The 22,439-nt window shown below is 41.6% G+C and overlaps 1 protein-coding gene across 1 annotated transcript in view; it reads left to right on the forward strand.

Moving 5' to 3' along the window:
* Positions 1–8,694: 8,694 nt before the first annotated feature.
* LOC128647260 (mpv17-like protein 2) overlaps positions 8,695–22,439 on the forward strand; it is a 68,509-nt gene continuing 54,764 nt past the window's right edge. Inside the window, exons 1-2 of the mRNA XM_053700054.1 lie at positions 8,695–8,881; positions 8,967–9,128. Of these exons, the coding sequence (XP_053556029.1) occupies positions 8,695–8,881; positions 8,967–9,128 (349 nt within the window). The remainder of the gene's footprint in view (positions 8,882–8,966; positions 9,129–22,439) is intronic.

Here is a 22,439-nt window from a genome sequence, read left to right on the forward strand (position 1 = left end):
AAACAGACACTGATTCACTTCTTATATACCCAAAATAAGTCACACCTGCACAGCTAATTGTAACACCTGAAAAGTCAGGTATAACATTAACAGCCAAATGCTGCCACCATGTGGTCAACTACAAACATCACACTTATCTAAATAATTTTAATTTAACTATTACTTATCCAGCAATGAATTAATACATAGTCTAAATATATCCATGTACAGTGCAGACTCTCAAGTAAAATAATATACTGCTTGAGAGTCTGCACTGTACATGGATATATTTAGACTATGTATTAATTCATTGCTGGATAAGTAATAGTTAAATTAAAATTATTTAGATAAGTGTGATGTTTGTAGTTGACCACATGGTGGCAGCATTTGGCTGTTAATGTTATACCTGACTTTTCAGGTGTTACAATTAGCTGTGCAGGTGTGACTTATTTTGGGTATATAAGAAGTGAATCAGTGTCTGTTTGTTATGCAAGATTAAGGACTTGTGTCCGAAACGTTGCTGATTTTTTTGATCTTGGCTCAATAAAGAAAATTATTCACTGAACTTGGTGGTGCGACTATCATCTCTTGTTGCAACCTACATTATAGCTATGAACCCCTAATCTGCTGCCCCTAACACCGCCGACACCTATATTATATTTATTAACCCCTAATCTGCCCCCCCCCAAACGTCGCAGCTACCTAACTACAATTATTAACCCCTAATCTGCCGACTGGAGCTCCCCGCCACTATAATAAATGTATTAACCCCTAAACCTAAGTCTAACCCTAACACCCCCCTAACATAAATATAATTTAAATACAACGAAATAATATTCCTATAATTAAATAAATAATTCCTATTTAAAACTAAATACTTACCTGTAAAATAAACCATAAGATAGCTACAATATAACTAATAGTTACATTGTAGCTATTTTAGGATTTATGTTTATTTTACAGGCAACTTTGTATTTATTTTAACTAGGTAGAATAGCTATTAAATAGTTATTAAGTATTTAATAGCTACCTAGTTAAAATAATTACAAAATTACCTGTAAAATAAATCCTAACCTAAGTTACAATTAAACCTAACACTGCACTATCATTAAATTAATTAAATAAATTAACTACAATTAAATACAATTACATTTAATTCAATAAACTAATCTATAATACAAAAAAAAATCAAAACACTAAATTACAGAAAATAAAAAAATATTACAAGAAGTTTAAACTAATTACACCTAATCTAAGCCCCCTAATAAAATAAAAAAGCCCCCCAAAATAAAAAAAAAATGCCCTACCCTATTCTAAATTACAAAGTAATCAGCTCTTTTACCAGCCCTTAAAATGGCTTTTTGCGGGCATTGCCCCCAAGTAATCAGCTCTTTTACCTGTAAAATAAAATACACCCCCCCAACATTAAAACCCACCACCCACATACCCCTACTCTAACCCACCCAATCCCCCCTTAAAAAAACCTAACCCTAACCCCCTGAAGATCTCCCTACCTTGAGCCGTCTTCACCCAGCCGAGCCGAATTCTTCATCCAATCCGGGCGATGTGGTTCTCCATCCGGGCGAAGTCTTGATCCAAGCGGCAAAGAAGAGGTCCTCCATCTGGGCGATGTCTTCCTCCAAGCGGCATCTTCTATTTTCTTTCTTCCGGCTCCATCTTCAGACCCCCGACGCAGAACATCCACCTTCCCAGACGGACTAACGACGAATGACGGTTCCTTTAAGGGACGTCATCCAAGATGGCGTCCCTCGAATGCTGATTGGCTGATAGGATTCTATCAGCCAATCGGAATTAAGGTAGGAAAAATCTGATTGAATCAGCCAATCAGCCAATCAGATTGAGCTTGCATTCTATTGGCTGATTGGAACAGCCAATAGAATGCGAGCTCAATCCGATTGGCTGATTGATGGTTTATTTTACAGGTAAGTATTTAGTTTTAAATAGGAATTATTTATTTAATTATAGGAATATTATTTCGTTTTATTTAAATTATATTTATGTTAGGGGGGGTGTTAGGGTTAGACTTAGGTTTAGGGGTTAATACATTTATTATAGTAGCGGCGACGTTGCAGACGGGAGATTAGGGGTTAATAATTGTAGTTAGGTAGCGGCAACGTGGGGGGGGCAGATTAGGGGGTTATAAGTATAATGTAGGTGTCGGCGGTGTTAGGGGCAGCAGATTAGGGGTTCATAGCTATAATGTAGGTGGCGGCGGTGTCCGGTCGGCAGATTAGGGGTTAAAAACATAATTTATGTAAGAACTTACCTGATAAATTCATTTCTTTCATATTAACAAGAGTCCATGAGCTAGTGACGTATGGGATATACATTCCTACCAGGAGGGGCAAAGTTTCCCAAACCTTAAAATGCCCATAAATACACCCCTCACCACACCCACAAATCAGTTTAACGAATAGCCAAGAAGTGGGGTGATAAGAAAAAAAGTGCGAAGCATATAAAATAAGGAATTGGAATAATTGTGCTTTATACAAAAAAATCATAACCACCACAAAAAAGGGTGGGCCTCATGGACTCTTGTTAATATGAAAGAAATGAATTTATCAGGTAAGTTCTTACATAAATTATGTTTTCTTTCATGTAATTAACAAGAGTCCATGAGCTAGTGACGTATGGGATAATGACTACCCAAGATGTGGATCTTTCCACACAAGAGTCACTAGAGAGGGAGGGATAAAATAAAGACAGCCAATTCCTGCTGAAAATAATCCACACCCAAAATAAAGTTTAACAAAAAACATAAGCAGAAGATTCAAACTGAAACCGCTGCCTGAAGAACTTTTCTACCAAAAACTGCTTCAGAAGAAGAAAATACATCAAAAAGGTAGAATTTAGTAAAAGTATGCAAAGAGGACCAAGTTGCTGCTTTGCAGATCTGGTCAACCGAAGCTTCATTCCTAAACGCCCAGGAAGTAGAAACTGACCTAGTAGAATGAGCTGTAATTCTTTGAGGCGGAATTTTACCCGACTCAACATAGGCAAGATGAATTAAAGATTTCAACCAAGATGCCAAAGAAATGGCAGAAGCTAAAGAATGCAATGATTTCTCCTTAGAATTCTTAGGATTAGGACATAATGAAGGAACCACAATTTCTCTACTAATGTTGTTGGAATTCACAACTTTAGGTAAAAATTCAAAAGAAGTTCGCAACACCGCCTTATCCTGATGAAAAATCAGAAAAGGAGACTCACACGAAAGAGCAGATAATTCAGAAACTCTTCTAGCAGAAGAGATGGCCAAAAGGAACAAAACTTTCCAAGAAAGTAATTTAATGTCCAATGAACGCATAGGTTCAAACGGAGGAGCTTGAAGAGCTCCCAAAACCAAATTCAAACTCCATGGAGGAGAAATTGACTTAATGACAGGTTTTATACGAACCAAAGCTTGTACAAAACAATGAATATCAGGAAGAATAGCAATCTTTCTGTGAAAAAGAACAGAAAGAGCGGAGATTTGTCCTTTCAAAGAACTCGCGGACAAACCCTTATCTAAACCATCCTGAAGAAACTGTAAAATTCTCGGTATTCTAAAAGAATGCCAAGAAAAATGATGAGAAAGACACCAAGAAATATAAGTCTTCCAGACTCTATAATATATCTCTCGAGATACAGATTTACGAGCCTGTAACATAGTATTAATCACGGAGTCAGAGAAACCTCTATGACCAAGAATCAAGCGTTCAATCTCCATACCTTTAAATTTAAGGATTTCAGATCCGGATGGAAAAAAGGACCTTGAGACAGAAGGTCTGGTCTTAACGGAAGAGTCCATGGTTGGCAAGATGCCATCCGGACAAGATCCGCATACCAAAACCTGTGAGGCCATGCCGGAGCTATTAGCAGAACAAACGAGCATTCCCTCAGAATCTTGGAGATTACTCTTGGAAGAAGAACTAGAGGCGGAAAGATATAGGCAGGATGATACTTCCAAGGAAGTGATAATGCATCCACTGCCTCCGCCTGAGGATCCCGGGATCTGGACAGATACCTGGGAAGTTTCTTGTTTAGATGAGAGGCCATCAGATCTATCTCTGGGAGCCCCCACATTTGAACAATCTGAAGAAATACCTCTGGGTGAAGAGACCATTCGCCCGGATGCAACGTTTGGCGACTGAGATAATCCGCTTCCCAATTGTCTACACCTGGGATATGAACCGCAGAGATTAGACAGGAGCTGGATTCCGCCCAAACCAAAATTCGAGATACTTCTTTCATAGCCAGAGGACTGTGAGTCCCTCCTTGATGATTGATGTATGCCACAGTTGTGACATTGTCTGTCTGAAAACAAATGAACGATTCTCTCTTCAGAAGAGGCCAAAACTGAAGAGCTCTGAAAACTGCACGGAGTTCCAAGATATTGATCGGTAATCTCACCTCCTGAGATTCCCAAACTCCTTGTGCCGTCAGAGATCCCCACACAGCTCCCCAACCTGTGAGACTTGCATCTGTTGAAATTACAGTCCAGGTCGGAAGAACAAAAGAAGCCCCCTGAATTAAACGATGGTGATCTGTCCACCACGTTAGAGAGTGCCGAACAATCGGTTTTAAAGATATTAATTGATATATCTTCGTGTAATCCCTGCACCATTGGTTCAGCATACAGAGCTGAAGAGGTCGCATGTGAAAACGAGCAAAGGGGATCGCGTCCGATGCAGCAGTCATAAGACCTAGAATTTCCATGCATAAGGCTACCGAAGGGAATGATTGAGACTGAAGGTTTCGACAGGCTGTAATCAATTTTAGACGTCTCTTGTCTGTTAAAGACAAAGTCATGGACACTGAATCTATCTGGAAACCCAGAAAGGTTACCCTTGTTTGAGGAATCAAAGAACTTTTTGGTAAATTGATCCTCCAACCATGATCTTGAAGAAACAACACAAGTCGATTCGTATGAGACTCTGCTAAATGTAAAGACGGAGCAAGTACCAAGATATCGTCCAAATAAGGAAATACCACAATACCCTGTTCTCTGATTACAGACAGAAGGGCACCGAGAATCTTTGTGAAAATTCTTGGAGCTGTAGCAAGGCCAAACGGTAGAGCCACAAATTGGTAATGCTTGTCTAGAAAAGAGAATCTCAGGAACTGATAATGATCTGGATGAATCGGAATATGCAGATATGCATCCTGTAAATCTATTGTGGACATATAATTCCCTTGCTGAACAAAAGGCAATATAGTCCTTACAGTTACCATCTTGAACGTTGGTATCCTTACATAACGATTCAATAATTTTAGATCCAGAACTGGTCTGAAGGAATTCTCCTTCTTTGGTACAATGAAGAGATTTGAATAAAACCCCATCCCCTGTTCCGGAACTGGAACTGGCATAATTACTCCAGCCAACTCTAGATCTGAAACACAATTCAGAAATGCTTGAGCTTTCACTGGATTTACTGGGACATGGGAAAAAAAAAAAAAAAAAAAAAAAAAAAAAAAAAAAAAAAATCTCTTTGCAGGAGGTCTCATCTTGAAACCAATTCTGTACCCTTCTGAAACAATGTTCTGAATCCAAAGATTGTGAACAGAACTGATCCAAATTTCTTTGAAAAAACGTAACCTGCCCCCTACCAGCTGAACTGGAATGAGGGCCGTACCTTCATGTGAACTTAGAAGCAGGCTTTGCCTTTCTAGCAGGCTTGGATTTATTCCAGACTGGAGATGGTTTCCAAACTGAAACTGCTCCTGAGGACGAAGGATCAGGCTTTTGTTCTTTGTTGAAACGAAAGGAACGAAAACGATTGTTAGCCCTGTTTTTACCTTTAGACTTTTTATCCTGTGGTAAAAAAGTTCCTTTCCCACCAGTAACAGTTGAAATAATAGAATCCAACTGAGAACCAAATAATTTGTTTCCCTGGAAAAAAATGGAAAGTAGAGTTGATTTAGAAGCCATATCAGCATTCCAAGTCTTAAGCCATAAAGCTCTTCTGGCTAAGATAGCCAGAGACATAAATCTAACATCAACTCTAATAATATCAAAAATGGCATCACAGATGAAATTATTAGCATGCTGGAGAAGAATAATAATATCATGAGAATCACGATTTGTTACTTGTTGCGCTAGAGTTTCCAACCAAAAAGTTGAAGCTGCAGCAACATCAGCCAATGATATAGCAGGTCTAAGAAGATTACCTGAACATAGATAAGCTTTTCTTAGAAAAGATTCAATTTTTCTATCTAAAGGATCCTTAAACGAGGTACCATCTGATGTAGGAATGGTAGTACGTTTAGCAAGGGTAGAAATAGCCCCATCAACTTTAGGGATTTTGTCCCAAAATCTAATCTGTCAGGCGGAACAGGATATAATTGCTTAAAACGTTTTAGAAGGAGTAAATGAATTACCCAATCTATCCCATTCCTTAGCAATTACTGCAGAAATAGCATTAGGAACAGGAAAGACTTCTGGAATAACCGCAGGAGCTTTAAAAACCTTATCCAAACGTATAGAATTAGTATCAAGAGGACTAGAATCCTCTATTTCTAAAGCAATTAGTACTTCTTTAAGTAAAGAGCGAATAAATTCCATCTTAAATAAATATGAAGATTTATCAGCATCAATCTCTGAGACAGAATCCTCTGAACCAGAAGAGTCCAAAGAATCAGAATGATGGTGTTCATTTAAAAATTCATCTGTAGAGAGAGAAGATTTAAAAGACTTTTTACGTTTACTAGAAGGAGAAATAACAGACAAAGCCTTCTTTATGGATTCAGAAACAAAATCTCTTATGTTATCAGGAACATTCTGCACCTTAGATGTTGAGGGAACTGCAACAGGCAATGGTACATCACTAAAGGAAATATTATCTGCATTAACAAGTTTGTCATGACATTTAATACAAACAACAGCTGGAGGAATAGCTACCAAAAGTTTACAGCAGATACACTTAGCTTTGGTAGATCCAGCAGGCAGAGGTTTTCCTGTAGTATCTTCTGGCTCAGATGCAACGTGAGACATCTTGCAATATGTAAGAGAAAAAACAACATATAAAGCAAAATAGATCAAATTCCTTATAAGACAGTTTCAGGAATGGGAAAAAAATGCCAAACATCAAGCTTCTAGCAACCAGAAGCAAATGAAAAATGAGACTGAAATAATGTGGAGACAAAAGCGACGCCCATATTTTTTGGCGCCAAATAAGACGCCCACATTATTTGGCGCCTAAATGCTTTTGGCGCCAAAAATGACGCCACATCCGGAACGCCGACATTTTTGGCGCAAAATAACGTCAAAAAAATGACGCAACTTCCGGCGACACGTATGACGCCGGAAACGAAAATGAATTTTTGCGCCAAAAAAGTCCGCGCCAAGAATGACGCAATAAAATGAAGCATTTTCAGCCCCCGCGAGCCTAACAGCCCACAGGGAAAAAAGTCAAATTTTTGAGGTAAGAAAAATATGATAATTAAAGCATAATCCCAAATATGAAACTGACTGTCTGGAAATAAGGAAAGTTGAACATTCTGAGTCAAGGCAAATAAATGTTTGAATACATATATTTAGAACTTTATAAATAAAGTGCCCAACCATAGCTTAGAGTGTCACAGAAAATAAGACTTACTTACCCCAGGACACTCATCTACATGTTTGTAGAAAGCCAAACCAGTACTGAAACGAGAATCAGTAGAGGAAATGGTAAATATAAGAGTATATCGTCGATCTGAAAAGGGAGGTAAGAGATGAATCTCTACGACCGATAACAGAGAACCTTATGAAATAGACCCCGTAGAAGGAGATCACTGCATTCAATAGGCAATACTCTCCTCACATCCCTCTGACATTCACTGCACGCTGAGAGGAAAACCGGGCTCCAACTTGCTGCGGAGCGCATATCAACGTAGAATCTAGCACAAACTTACTTCACCACCTCCCTTGGAGGCAAAGTTTGTAAAACTGATTTGTGGGTGTGGTGAGGGGTGTATTTATGGGCATTTTAAGGTTTGGGAAACTTTGCCCCTCCTGGTAGGAATGTATATCCCATACGTCACTAGCTCATGGACTCTTGTTAATTACATGAAAGAAAAAATGTATTATAGTGTTTGCGATGTGGGGGTTTAGGGGTACATAGGTAGTTTATGGGTGTTAGTGTACTTTATAGCACAGTAGTTAAGAGCTTTATGTTCCCGCGTTAGCCCATAAAGCTCTTAACTACTGACTTTTTTTTGCGGCTGCAGTCTTGTCGGTAGAGGGTCTACCGCTCACTTGTTCCAAGACTCCAAATACCAGCGTTAGGCAAATCCCATAGAAAAGATAGGATACGCAATTGACGTAAGGGGATCTGCGGTAGCCTCGAGTCGCGGAAAGAAAGTGAGCGGTAGTCCCTTTCCTGCCTGACTCTAAATACCAGCAGGCGGTCAAAAGCAGCGTTAGGACCCCTTAACGCTGCTTTTGACGGCTAACACAGAACTCTAAATCTAGCCAATAGTTTCTTTAAATATGTTTTGTGCATTTGACAGACAAGGACATGAGTGTAATAAAAATAGATTTCTAACAATTTTTTTGAAGGCATAATTTTTTTTTCCTCCCATCTAACTCATCATTCCTGTTCTAATCCTCACATTCAGTTCTGGGCTTTTCATCTATGCCAATACTTTTACAAATTGCACTCATCCTTTTTCCTTTCTAGACAGGTCTGTAATCAGAGTCTGTCTTCTGGCGACCACCACCCTGCAGACAGAATGACATCCCAGGGTTATGCATTACTTTCCCGGTTTGCTGGTTGCTGGAGGCAGATGTTTAGCGGACGTGCTCTACTGATCACAAACACTGTGAGCTCAGGAGTATTTTTGAGTATTGGGGATGCCATCCAGCAGACTTGGGAAGTTAAGAAAAATTCTGAGAAGCAACATGACTGGCTAAGGTCAGGTACGCATAAGTATGATTGCTCTGTGTGCATCAGTATCTGTGATTCTGCTCTGTCCTGTAGAACGTGACATTTTTTTATACACAGGTAGGATGTTTGCAATCGGTTGTTTGCTTGGTCCTGTGGACCATTACTGGTTCATCTGGTTGGATCGGACGTTCCCAGGTCCTACCATAAAAGTGGTACTACGAAAGGTCTTGATAGAGCAAGTCATTGCCTCACCTATCCTATCAACCGTGTTTTTCATTGGTGAGTATTAATGCCCTTGTTTAAAATATTTTGATGGGGCAGGATTTTTAATCAGTGGTTAAATTTAACCTAAAAGAGCACAATCATGAAAGGACATGAAAAACATCCCCCCCCCCCCCCCCCCACGATTCAAATAGAGCCTATAATTTTATACAACTATCCAGTTTATTTGTACTTTAAAATTTGCTTTATTCTCTTTGTATCCTTTGTTGAAGGAGTGGCAATGCATAACTGGGAGCTAGATGAACATCAGGTGACCCAATAACAAGAGACATATATGTGCAGCCACCAAATGGCAGCTAGCTTACAGTAATGCATTGCTGCTCCTACGCCTACCTAGGTATTTTTTTCAACAAAGGATAACAAGGGAACAAAGCTAATTAGACACTAGAAGTAAATTGGAAAGCTATTTAAAATTGAATGCTTTATCTGAATAATTTAATTCTGACTTTAGTGTCCTTTCATTTAAGATGGAGGCACTTCAGCCTTTCTGTAGAGGGTAAAATGATGTTGAGTTATTTTACAGTGAAAGTAAGCAAAATGAATAATGTATATTGTAATGGTGTTTTATTTTTCTTAATTAAACTTTTTCAGACCTGTTCTTTTGTGAAATTAAAGCAGCATGTTCCTCTCTTTTGGATGTATTGAGTACTTGTAAAGCGCAGCTAATCACCGTAAGGGTCTCAAGCCGCTGCTCATTTTATCGTACTCGGAAGGATGAAAGGCTGAGTGGACCCCGCCAGGGATCGAACCTGCAACCCTTGGTTTGCTACAGAGCTCAGCCACAGTACCTTAGCATGCTAAGATATCTGTCTGGCTTAAGTACCTTAAGTACACAGACTCCGCACATGTGTGAACACTTAACCCGGAAGTGATCTGCAAAGGTCATATAAAATGATGGCCGCAGTCTGTCACTGTTGCTATTGAAATGACTAATCATACAGTGGAAATGTTTTCTAATGTTCACATAGCTTTATTGTAAGCATAACACACCCGTGCACTGTACATACAGGGTAAATAACGTTACATATATAGCTATTTACACAGTGTCTGCTACTGAGTGCATGTAGCTGCTGCTATAGCAATGCTTGCTCAGTGACCAGCAGTAGCCCTTGGCTTGCAGCCTGATGCTCATTATGTGACCGCAAAGTCATGTGTGCCAGGAAAATACCCTGCCCTAGTCACTGGCACTACTGGGGTTAATGTGTCGCCTGTTAGAGTCTTGCTACAATGGCAACTGCATGTCCCATAGTGCTGTGTACCATGTGACTGACGTCACTCACTTCTGCGCTATTTAGCGCTGCGCTACTTAGCTTCACAGTGCCACTGACTGTAAAAAAAGTTTCTCAGGCAATCAGTAAGGCAGATGGACCGAATGGACCCAAAACTGTCCGTTTAAAAAATATATATATATTTTACCAGACAGCAAATAGAAATACCGGACTGTCCGGTCAAATACTGGACACCTGGCAAGCTGGGACAGAATGATCAATCAGGTGGGACACTGGGACAGCGCCTCAAACATGGACAATCTCAGTCAAACTGGGACCTCTGGTAAGCCTAGGCATATCTGTATAGCCACCAATCACAAGCTAGCTCCCAGTAGTCTATTGCTTCTCCTTAACCTTTCTAGGTATGTTTTTTTTCCAAGATACCAAGTAAACAAAGTGCATTTTATAATAGAAGCAAATTGAAAACTTAATTTGTGTGCTCTATTTGAACCATGAATGTTTAAAGGGACATTCCAGTCAAAATATAAATGCACATAAGGGGCGGAGCCAGCAGCCATAAGTGGCAGACATGCTATCTCTCAGCTCCTGGGCCCAAGTTTCTAACTTTGATCACTACACCTATTAAAACTGTTCTAAACAGCCATCGGACAGTTGTGGGAGCATTCCTTGGTATCTGGCACAAATTAACCTCTGTCTGAACCGCCAGAGGCAAAGAGCTGATTACCTGAAACGGTCCTATACCATCAGACCGCGTCCGCGGCGGACCTCCACTCGCCAGGATCCAGGCCATCACACAGACACTCCGGAGAGTTGGGGCTCCGCTCCGGAGTCTGTGTCTGCTTGTCAGAGACCACAACCTAGAGGAGACAGTACGAGGAGGTTGCTCCCAGCTACACCGTTAACTGAACTTTGAGCAGCCAGAAGGACCGCGTTCGGCAAGGGACCAGCTACCATACTATTGCCGGTGAGACCGGAGGGTGCCTGACGGGGGGGGGGAACTGCTAGTCGGATAAAAGCTAAGGGGAAAACACTGAGGAGCATAGTTTGGAAGGCCTCCGTGAGTCACAGTAGAATCCGCCAAGTGGCCAAGTAAGTGCGTAGCTCGCAGTTTAAACACAAGCAGTAGCGCCACAGACGGGCATAAATCTGGGACCAACTTTAAAACCCTGCCACACACTGAGGTGTTCCCCCAGGCCCAACACAGGATCCCCTCCAAAGTGTGCCTGATCCTGGTACTGGACACTTATTGCTGACACACAGGGGTGTATTACATACACATAAGGCATCAAAGGCTTTTCTCTTAGTAACCGTTGAAGGCACTAAGAGCCTACCTGAGGGCACAAAGTGTTGGGACACTGATGAGGCTAAACCCACTACCCTCTACGCAGCTTAAATTCAAATGTTTGTGGCCCTCCTCACTCACAAGAAACAGTTAGACCATACAGCTACACTATCATTCTCATGCAGTGGGGTGAATTGTTATAGTGATGTGTAGCAGGATACAGTCAAGAGTGACTTTTGAAAAATACGACTGTCAAGTGCAAAACCTGTAGAGTAGTGTCTCAGATACCGACTCTCCCCTGTATTTGAGAGGCACAATTGCTTCATATTCTTTTGGGGATCTGACAGCTTTGATACTTCAGGCCCTGCATCTATAAGGAGCTATTCATTGACTCCCTCACAACATACCGGCAGAGCCCACCCGTTAGCCCACTCTCCCACATTTCCCACCTGCAACCACAGGTGGGTCATATCCCAGATACCCCTTCCCAGCTTCATCGATAGGAGACACGCTCCCTGGAAAGTGGGCTTGGGCTTTCCAAGAGGGGGCAGTCTAGATTGACAGAGGAACTCCTTTGCACTATGCTTTGCTGATTAAAGAAGATCTTAAATGGAGGGGTCTTCATAACGAGGCTTGACTACTAAGGGCTCTCAATCCCAACCTGATGTTTCCAACTATATAACAGACATATGCTATTCTGCATAAGAAGAGAGACTGAATACCCACGAGAGACTGTTTAGTGATTTACGGCATCAAGACTGGAAAGTGTCAACCCTATACATCTTAGGCCCCATGAACTGAGATTAAAACCGTCATGTCTCAGAACCAAAGAAGGAAATCTAAATCCTAACATCCTCAAAAGAAAACTGTCTTAGACCACTTCCACCTTGCCTCTTTGGTTAAGCAGGAGGCGAGGATCTATCAGACTCTAACACCCAATATGAAGCCCTCCTGGGACCAGCTCTGGGTTCAGCCCGCTACAATAACAGGCCACCTCCTAGCAACTCCACAGACTTAATAGACACCATCAAAACCCTTCTGGCAGGACATCATGACTCTATGAAAAAAAGTTTAATAAGTCACATGCCGACTTAAAAAGGGATTTTGCCTCGATAGGGGAAAGGACTGATGCTTTGGAGCGGAAACAGGAGGATCTTATTATAGACCACACTAACCACCTGTCCTATTTGGAGAACCTGGCCCTACAGATCTCCTCGCTAGAGGCCAAGCTAGCAGACCTAGAAGATAGGTCAAGGAGAAATAACCTCAGGATTAGAGGAGTCCCAGAGTCGATTTGCCATCAGGACCTAGAGAACTACCTAAAGGAATTCTTCAAAGAGTTAATCCCTGAAGCTAAGGACGCTGATCTTTCTATCTATCTCAGCTGATAAGCCTAGAGATGTGGTAACTAGGCTTCACTATTTCTCCATCAAGAATCAACTCATCAACATAGATGAAGGCTAAAACACTGCCGGAGAAATTTGAGCAAATACAATTATTTCCAGATCTGTCTGCTCACACCCTATTCTTGAGGAAAACATTTGTGGACTACACTAAAATTCTCAGAGTTAAAGGCATCAGGTACAGATGGGGATTCCCAGTAAAGCTCCTGATAACTAAAGATGGACTCCCTCATACGGTTTCAAAGACGGAAGAGGCTCGGATCCTGTTACAAAAGTGGGGATTCCTCTCTGAGGATCAGGAAGACCAGGAGACACCATCATCTAGGTTGGTTCCACTGAGAGCAGGCGCACCTGAATGGAAACCGCTCCCAAAGAGAACAGATCAGCCTTCCAGAAAACAGTCTTCCACTCATTGCAACCCCCCCCCCAGTAGGGTTTTTGTGTTCCTTTTCTCCTACTCTCTACTTCAGCCTCTCTCCAAAGGGACTTATGCTCCACTTAGACAAGTGCCTACAGAACAACTTTCTAGTACAGTATCCTTTTACAATGTGCCGTCTCTGATTCAGGAGGAGTCCCTGAACATTGAGCTCAATATTCCCTCCTATGGTTATATAAGTTTGTGGCTAAGTTGCCCTATTGCTCACAAGTTGCTTGTTACCTATTACTGTTGGCATTTGCCTGTACAATAAGTGATGTTCATGTTCTTGGATTTATTTAGTGTCTGTTATTATTTTTATTATACTTGTACTAACGCCTTGAATCCACAGGTTTCTATCCCCCACATGGCCCCTCAAGGTCAGCTATTATAGTATTAATTCCGCCGAGAGACCCTTACCTGGCCAATTATTGTTTATCACCTCAGTCCTTCCCCAGCTACCTGGCCCTAGGTGATAACTCTACATCACAGGTTTACAACTAGTTATGTGTCTATAAATGTAAGGCCCTTTATTACCCGCCTTCCCACATTAAGCCTCAGTATAACTACAGTGGCCTAGTTGGAGCCCGGAGGATAGAAAAGATTACAACCCAAATTTCGAGTGAAGGCCCTTCCTACTCACTCCCCCCCCCCTCATTTAGTGAGTACTAGTGTACTTGTTTGAGCGCTACTCTGTGAATCCATACCTGGAATTCCCAGAGTCACCTTGGGCAGTGCTTTTATGCACTAACCACCACCCACACTCTATAAATGCCTGTGAAATGTGATAATGTGTTTTATTTTTCCTCTCTTCTTTTGTCTTTCTCTTGCTGTTCTTCCTCAATCTCTCCTCCTTGCCATTCCCCTCTCCCAGCAGGTTGGAAGTTAGAGCCCAGTGCGAGGTCCTATTTCGATAGCCATATGACAGACCTAACTATTTCCACCCTTAATACTAAGGGACTCAACATACCCACGAAATGGAGCCTACTGGTAAGATACTTGAAAAAACATAAAGACAGAGATAGCATATGTTCAGGAGACACACTGGACCGAACCCTCTCCCCATAAGCTCAGGTCAACCTTATACCCAATTTGCGAAACAGCTTCATTCACACAAAAAAAGGGGGCGTAGTTATACTCATTAGAAATTATGTAAAATATATCCCCATCACCATAGACAGGGACTCAGAAGGTAGATATCTAATCATTGTCTGTTATTTAGATGACAACCTCTATACCCTTGTTAACATTTATGCCCCCAATACTCGACAGGCTACATTCTTCAAACACCTTCTGGAGAGAGTTGATCAGATAAAGAGAGGGTCTATACTTATAGGAGGGGATTTTAATTCCACCTGGGACCCCTTATTAGATAGACGATCCTACAACACGACTGACCCTGACCCGGGGTTTGCCTCCCATCGCCAAGATTCCATAATCTGATGATGGGATACAATCTCTTCGACATATGGCGATGTCTACACACAACCGAAAAAGACTATACCTTCTATTCCATGGCACACCACTCATATTCCCGCATTGACTACATATTCACAGATTCTTGGACCTTGGACAGAGCACACATTGCCAAAATTGTGGTTTGCCCGTGGTCTGATCAGGACATGGTATCGGTCACACTCAACCCCTCCTTCCCCGATGGTCACGCAAAAGCGTGTCGGTTAGCAGACCACCTGCTAAAGAACCCCTGGACACAACAGACAGCTACTGACCTGAAGGATTTCTTTACCACAAATGACACGGGACAGACAACAAACACTACTCTATGGGCGGCTATGAAAGCGTTCCTGATAGGGACTTTTTTTTAAACGGACGGCGCAATTGCAACGTAAACAAGGGGCCACTCCTGCACAACTATTCGGGGACCTTCGATCCCTAGAACGGGATAACAAGCTCCATCCCAACCCCAGGTTATGCTCTCGTATAGGGCAGATTCGCGCTGAAATCACAGCAAAGGAGGTCTTAAGAGTGCAGGATTCCTTATTGAAATTTAAAAAATTGTTTTACTACCAGGGAAATAGGGCAGACAGGTTGTTGGCCTCTAAACTTCGAGAATACAGAAGATTCAATCCTCAGGTAGAACCCTTCACGACCCCAAAGATATTGGTGAAGCCTTTATGGCCTATAACAGGGAGCTATATAATCTAGATACCTGTCCGAACACTCCCAAAGCGGAGACTCGTACTATTACAGACTTCCTGGCCTCCCTCAACCTCCCCCAACTAGACACTGACCAGACGGCCATCTTGCCGATCCCATAACTGCTTCCAAAATTAAATCAGTTATTAAGTCATTCAAGTTGCACAAAGCACCCGGGCCGGAAGGCTACACCGCATTTTTCTACAAAACATATGCGATTAATCTAATTCCTTATCTGCAGAGATTGTTTGCCGAAACTTTTGAGACGGGTTACCTGTCGGGAGATTTTGGAGGCTTCAATATTAACTCTCCCAAAGAAGGTAAGGACCCTTCTCTGTGCCAAAGCTACCGACCCATCTCACTTATTAATTTAGACTTAGTCCCTTACTGCCTAGTCTCATACACAGAGATTAGGTCGGCTTTGTGACTGGCCGTCAAGGTACGGACAGCACGCGTTGACTGTTTAAAATATTTACAGAAGTTGACAACATGGGGAGATCCCTTCTCACCCGGTCGTTTGATGACAGGGTGCGCTAGGACTATCTGACTGCGGTACTTGAATCTGTGGGTTTACTGGATGGTTTCCGTTGAGTGGTGGGGGCACTGTATTCTAACCCGACGGCTAGGGTGAGGGGGATTGGGATTTTGTTCCCGACCCTTCGTTCGCTCTTAGGAACGGCACTCGACAGGGGTGCCTACTGTCCCCCCTCTCCTTTTTGTTTTGGCCATTGAACCGTTGGCAACAGCCATTCGAGCACATAAAAAATATCAGAGGTATATATGTACATGGGACTTATCAGAAGTCTCTTCACAGATTACTTAATGGTTTTCCTTACATACCCAGACCACTCCCTCCCGAATCTCCTTGAACGTTTCGGTAGACTCTACTTTTATAAGCTTAATGTGACTAAGACTTAGGCTTACCCATTGCATCTCCCAGATGCCCAACTCCACGTTCTGCAAAGCAAATACAAATTTAAATGGAACCGCAGAGGGATCAGACACCTTACTAGTCTTCCTATAACATGACTTTAAGACAGTAATTGAGACGTATTATGACCACTTCTTACTAACTCTCAAACAGACGCTGACACTCCCCAGATATAAGGAAATTTCTTGGATGGGTAGAATCTCTGCATTTAAAATGATGATTTTGCCGAAACTCACCTACCTCTATAGATGTCTCCCACTAAAGATCCCAAATACATACCTAGATACTTACCAATCACTGTTAAATAAATATGTTTGGGCGGACTCACTTCCCCGTATAGCGAGTAGAATTTTGCAGGCTCCAATAGATAGAGGGGGGCCTAGGTCTTCCCAACCTCAAGCTGTACTACAAAGTGGCGATGCTTACTTATATATTAGGATGGGGCATTTCTAAAGAACCCCCTAGATGGTATGAAATTGAATAGGCCTCGCTACCCCATGGTACCCTCCATCCCAACCTACTTTGGATCCCTCAACACTGTAAGTCCCCTGTTTCCCCATCCAACGCAGTAATTAAACATTGCCTCTCTACGTGGCACAAATTACGTCACTCCCCGATGGTAGCTCCACATCCATCCCCAGTCCATAGTATACAGGGATTACTTAAAGGGTTACTAGATTCAAATTCCATGGCTTGGACTAACCTAAATCTTGCGACTATTCAGGATTTGCATATTGGAAACACCTGGGCCGCTTGCTCCGAGATAATCTCACATTGTACAATTCCACAGATAATGCACTTTGAAGTGATGAGGTTTAGATCCTTATTAAGCAGTTGGAACTTCTTTAAAAGCGCCCCACGTCCCAACACACTATGGGAATTCCGCTGGAAACTAGGACTGCAGGGATATAAGCCACTTACAACACATTATCAGTGCCTCCTGCACTGCCCCGTATTACAAAAGACACATAACATCATGGCATGGGAACGGGACCTAGATAGAGTACTAGATTTTAAGGTGTGGACGAGAGCCATCGCTGACACAAGACAGGTAATCCACTGCATAACCCTCTTTGAGCTTTACAATAAATTACTCACGAGATGGCACTGGTCCCTACTAGACTTCACTGTATCTCGCCTACCACCCCAGATAGGTGTTGGAGAGGTTGTGGCAAAAAAGGGGACAATATCCACATTTGGTGGAGCTGTCTGGAAGTTCACCGGTTGTGGACTAAAGTTCTTGTCCTATGCAGACACCTAGCCTTCCCGACAGAAAAGGGCCCTGAGACCTATTTGTTACATTTGGATTTGCCAAAGCCAGCTTAACCACAAAAACACCTCCTTATCTACATCCTAATGTCTACTAAGCTTGCTATTGCAAGACACTGGAAGCAGCAGAGCGCCCCTACAATAGGTAAAGTAATTGCGAAAAAAGGAAAAATTTCCTGCTACCCCCCGCCCCTATCTCCCACCTCCCTTTTATTCAATCTTTTTTTTTCTTCCCTCTTTCTCTATCATACTTTTACTTGCTGAGATTGCACAAGCTCACTTGCAATGATATCTGTAAGTATTGTTATGTATACGTTGCATTTTGCTGTTCATAAATGTTGTTATTTCACTCATGGAGCTATTTCCTTAAGCTCTCATGAGTTTACCTCGGACATGCCATTACTCTTTACTCATTGTGTTACAGAGAGTATAGTCCATGTTATTGGATGACCGGCTACCTAATTTATTTGTATAAATTGTAAGGATATGGATAAATAGCTGATCCTCGATAGGGGAATTGGTATGATTTATTTAGTAAGATGTTTTGTATCTTGTTGTCTGACTACTATGTAAAATGGAAAGAATCAGCTAGAAAAACCCAAAAACTTACTGCTGTACCTTGTTAATAATGACCTCAATTAAAATTGAATTGTTTAAAAAAAAAAAAAAAAAAAAAATTATATATATATATATATATATATATATATATATATATATATATATATATATATATATATATATATATTTATATATACAGGGAGTGCAGAATTATTAGGCAAATTAGTATTTTGACCACATCATCCTCTTTATGCATGTTGTCTTACTCCAAAAAAAGCCTACTACCAATTAAGCATATTAGGTGATGTGCATCTCTGTAATGAGAAGGGGTGTGGTCTAATGACATCAACACCCTATATCAGGTGTGCATAATTATTAGGCAACTTCCTTTCCTTTGGCAAAATGGGTTAAAAGAAGGACTTGACAGGCTCAGAAAAGTCAAAAATAGTGAGATATCTTGCAGAGGGATGCAGCACTCTTAAAATTGCAAAGCTTCTGAAGCGTGATCATCGAACAATCAAGCGTTTCATTCAAAATAGTCAACAGGGTCGTAAGAAGCGTGTGGAAAAACCAAGGCGCAAAATAACTGCCCATGAACTGAGAAAAGTCAAGCGTGCAGCTGCCAAGATGCCACTTGCCACCAGTTTGGCCATATTTCAGAGCTGCAACATCACTGGAGTGCCCAAAAGCACAAGGTGTGCAATACTCAGAGACATGGCCAAGGTAAGAAAGGCTGAAAGACGACCACCACTGAACAAGACACACAAGCTGAAACGTCAAGACTGGGCCAAGAAATATCTCAAGACTGATTTTTCTAAGGTTTTATGGACTGATGAAATGAGAGTGAGTCTTGATGGGCCAGATGGATGGGCCCGTGGCTGGATTGGTAAAGGGCAGAGAGCTCCAGTCCGACTCAGACGCCAGCAAGGTGGAGGTGGAGTACTGGTTTGGGCTGGTATCATCAAAGATGAGCTTGTGGGGCCTTTTCGGGTTGAGGATGGAGTCAAGCTCAACTCCCAGTCCTACTGCCAGTTTCTGGAAGACACCTTCTTCAAGCAGTGGTACAGGAAGAAGTCTGCATCCTTCAAGAAAAACATGATTTTCATGCAGGACAATGCTCCATCACACGCGTCCAAGTACTCCACAGCGTGGCTGGCAAGAAAGGGTATAAAAGATGAAAATCTAATGACATGGCCTCCTTGTTCACCTGATCTGAACCCCATTGAGAACCTGTGGTCCATCATCAAATGTGAGATTTACAAGGAGGGAAAACAGTACACCTCTCTGAACAGTGTCTGGGAGGCTGCGGTTGCTGCTGCACGCAATGTTGATGGTGAACAGATCAAAACACTGACAGAATCCATGGATGGCAGGCTTTTGAGTGTCCTTGCAAAGAAAGGTGGCTATATTGGTCACTGATTTGTTTTTGTTTTGTTTTTGAATGTCAGAAATGTATATTTGTGAATGTTGAGATGTTATATTGGTTTCACTGGTAAAAAATAAATAATTGAATAGGGTATATATTTGTTTTTTGTTAAGTTGCCTAATAATTATGCACAGTAATAGTCACCTGCACACACAGATATCCCCCTAAAGTAGCTAAAACTAAAAACAAACTAAAAACTACTTCCAAAAATATTCAGCTTTGATATTAATGAGTTTTTTGGGTTCATTGAGAACATGGTTGTTGTTCAATAATAAAATGAATCCTCAAAAATACAACTTGCCTAATAATTCTGCACTCCCTGTGTGTGTATATATATATATATATATATATATATATATATATATATATATATATATATATATATATATATATATATATATATACACACACATAGATTTATTGCATTTTTGAATAGAAACATATTTTCAATATATATGTATTTGCAAAAATGCTTCTAGTGCATGTGAAGCATAGCTAGATATTTTTCTTCTTAAAACGGGCAAAGTCCACAGCTGCATTGATTACTTTTGGGAAATACAGAACCTGGCCACCAGGAAGAGGCAAAGATACCCCAGCCAAAGGCTTAAATACCTCCCCCACTTCCCTCATCCCCCAGTCATTCTTTGCCTTTTGTCACAGGAGGTTGGCAGAGAAGTGTCAGCCTCTCAGTGAGAGCATGGATGAAAGTTAGAGTCCGGAGATGCAGGGAGAGTCTTTCTGCCAAACCATCCTGACTCATATTAACAGCTCCATAAGCAATCAGCGTTAATGAGTTTCGCCGCCTGCTTTCTTCACTCAAGTCCATGTCAGAAACAATGCTACTATCTGTCAAACTTGAAGGACAGTGTTACTGTTCCATGGCATAGATTCCGGTAAGATCATTTCATTTTCAAGATTTTAATAGTCTTGGATCTGTCTGGCATTCAGTAGCAGGCTTGTTTTCCCGGTCCTGGGGAAATCTCCTTGTTCCTACTGGGGCGGTTCTTTTTATCTCTTATGGAGAGATTGAGGATGTTTTTCCTGGGAATTTCTTTACTGGAATATTCCTGGATTTCTTCATTTTCCTTCTATTTATAAGGATCTGTTCTATTGCGCCTATCCAGTTGGCTCCTCCTGAGGTAGATTTCCTCATCTGATTCTAGGAGTTCAGTGGGTCGGGGTTTTCTCTTGTCTGCAGTATACCCTCCCTTCGGGTTTCTGAGGGGTAATGAATATAGGTATCCTGGATCCCGAGTTAGTCTCTCTGGGTGTCGGTGCCTCTTTTTCCTTAGGAACTCGTGGTTGGAGATTCATTATCTCTGGGCCTTGTCGATGCTGGGATTTTTTAATCTCTTTTGCCCTTGGGACATTGACAGTCGCTTCTGTGATAGGACTGCTCGATCAGAGTAGGGGTCAGGAATTCTGACTGCTCTGTTTGGGCATCGACCACGTATCTTGTCTCTCGAAGGATCCTTACTTAGGTTGGGATGCCTTGCAGTTGGTTCGGGAACCTTCCCTTAGCAGGTAGTTGGTTTTTCCTTATTGGTCAGGGTGTTGTTCTCCCTTACCCCATTTTCTAGCAGGGGGGGGACTTGATCCGCCCTGCTTTCTGAGTTTTTTTTTCTCTTGTTCCTTTCCAGAAATGTTGTGGTGCAAGTTTTCTAGCTACTCGGTTGGCTAGTTACTATGGTTTGACGTTTAGTCTGACTGCCTATCCGAGGAAAGCCTGTGGCTTTCGTTTGTGGCGTAAATGGATGTTACTATTCCGTTCCTGTTCTGCTCCTGGGTTTTTTTCTGACTTACCGGTGTTCATTTTCTCTGTGCTAGTTAGCTGTTTATGGTAAGGTAGTCTTGTTCTACCTTTTGTCCTTCTGGGACGTCGGTTCCGGTTAAGGCTTTACATTGGTTCCTTTTAGATCCATGTAGGAGGTGATTTGGAATTTTTCCTTTCTTTGCTCTCCTCCGTCAGTAGAGTATTTTCTACAGGACTTTGTCCTTTTGCAGCCTGGTAGCCGCTCTTTTTCGAGTTCTGCTAGGGACTCCTCTCTCTGTTTTGTCCTTGAATCTTCGGCGATTGTTTCTGGAGGTACTTTCGGATCTTCTTATAGGATTCTTCCCTTCTTTCAGTTAGGGAGATTGTGGTGTGGGAGTTTGTTTGTTGTTTCCCTTGCCATTGTTCATGGAGAGGTTTTTATTTGTGTGGGACTTTTGTCTCCTCGGAGGCTTTTGTGCTCAGTGGAGTCCAGAATTTAGAGTGATCTCTAAGTGGGTTCTAATTGATGGGCAGTTACCTTGTCCTCTTTCCATATTTTTGTTCTTCCTGCTTCTGTTCAAGTAGTTTTTTTATCGGGAATCTAGGTTGTGTCAGGCTGTGGTGCCATCAGAATGGGCCACCTTTTTTGTTCCCGCCCGTTTTTGCATTCAGTGTCCTCTATAAGTTTGGGTATTGATTTCCCAAAAGTAATGAATGTAGCTGTGGACTCTCCCCGTTTTAAGAAGAAAAACTTAAATTATGCTAACCTGATCATTTTCTTTTCTTCTGTACGGGGAGAGTCCACAGCTCCCCGCCCTTTTTTTTCTGTGGGCGGCCTTAAAAATATTTTTATTCGTTCTTTTCTCAACCTGATATTCCTCCTAC

This window comes from Bombina bombina, chromosome 2 (assembly GCF_027579735.1).
Source record: "Bombina bombina isolate aBomBom1 chromosome 2, aBomBom1.pri, whole genome shotgun sequence".
NCBI classification, from domain to species: domain Eukaryota; kingdom Metazoa; phylum Chordata; class Amphibia; order Anura; family Bombinatoridae; genus Bombina; species Bombina bombina.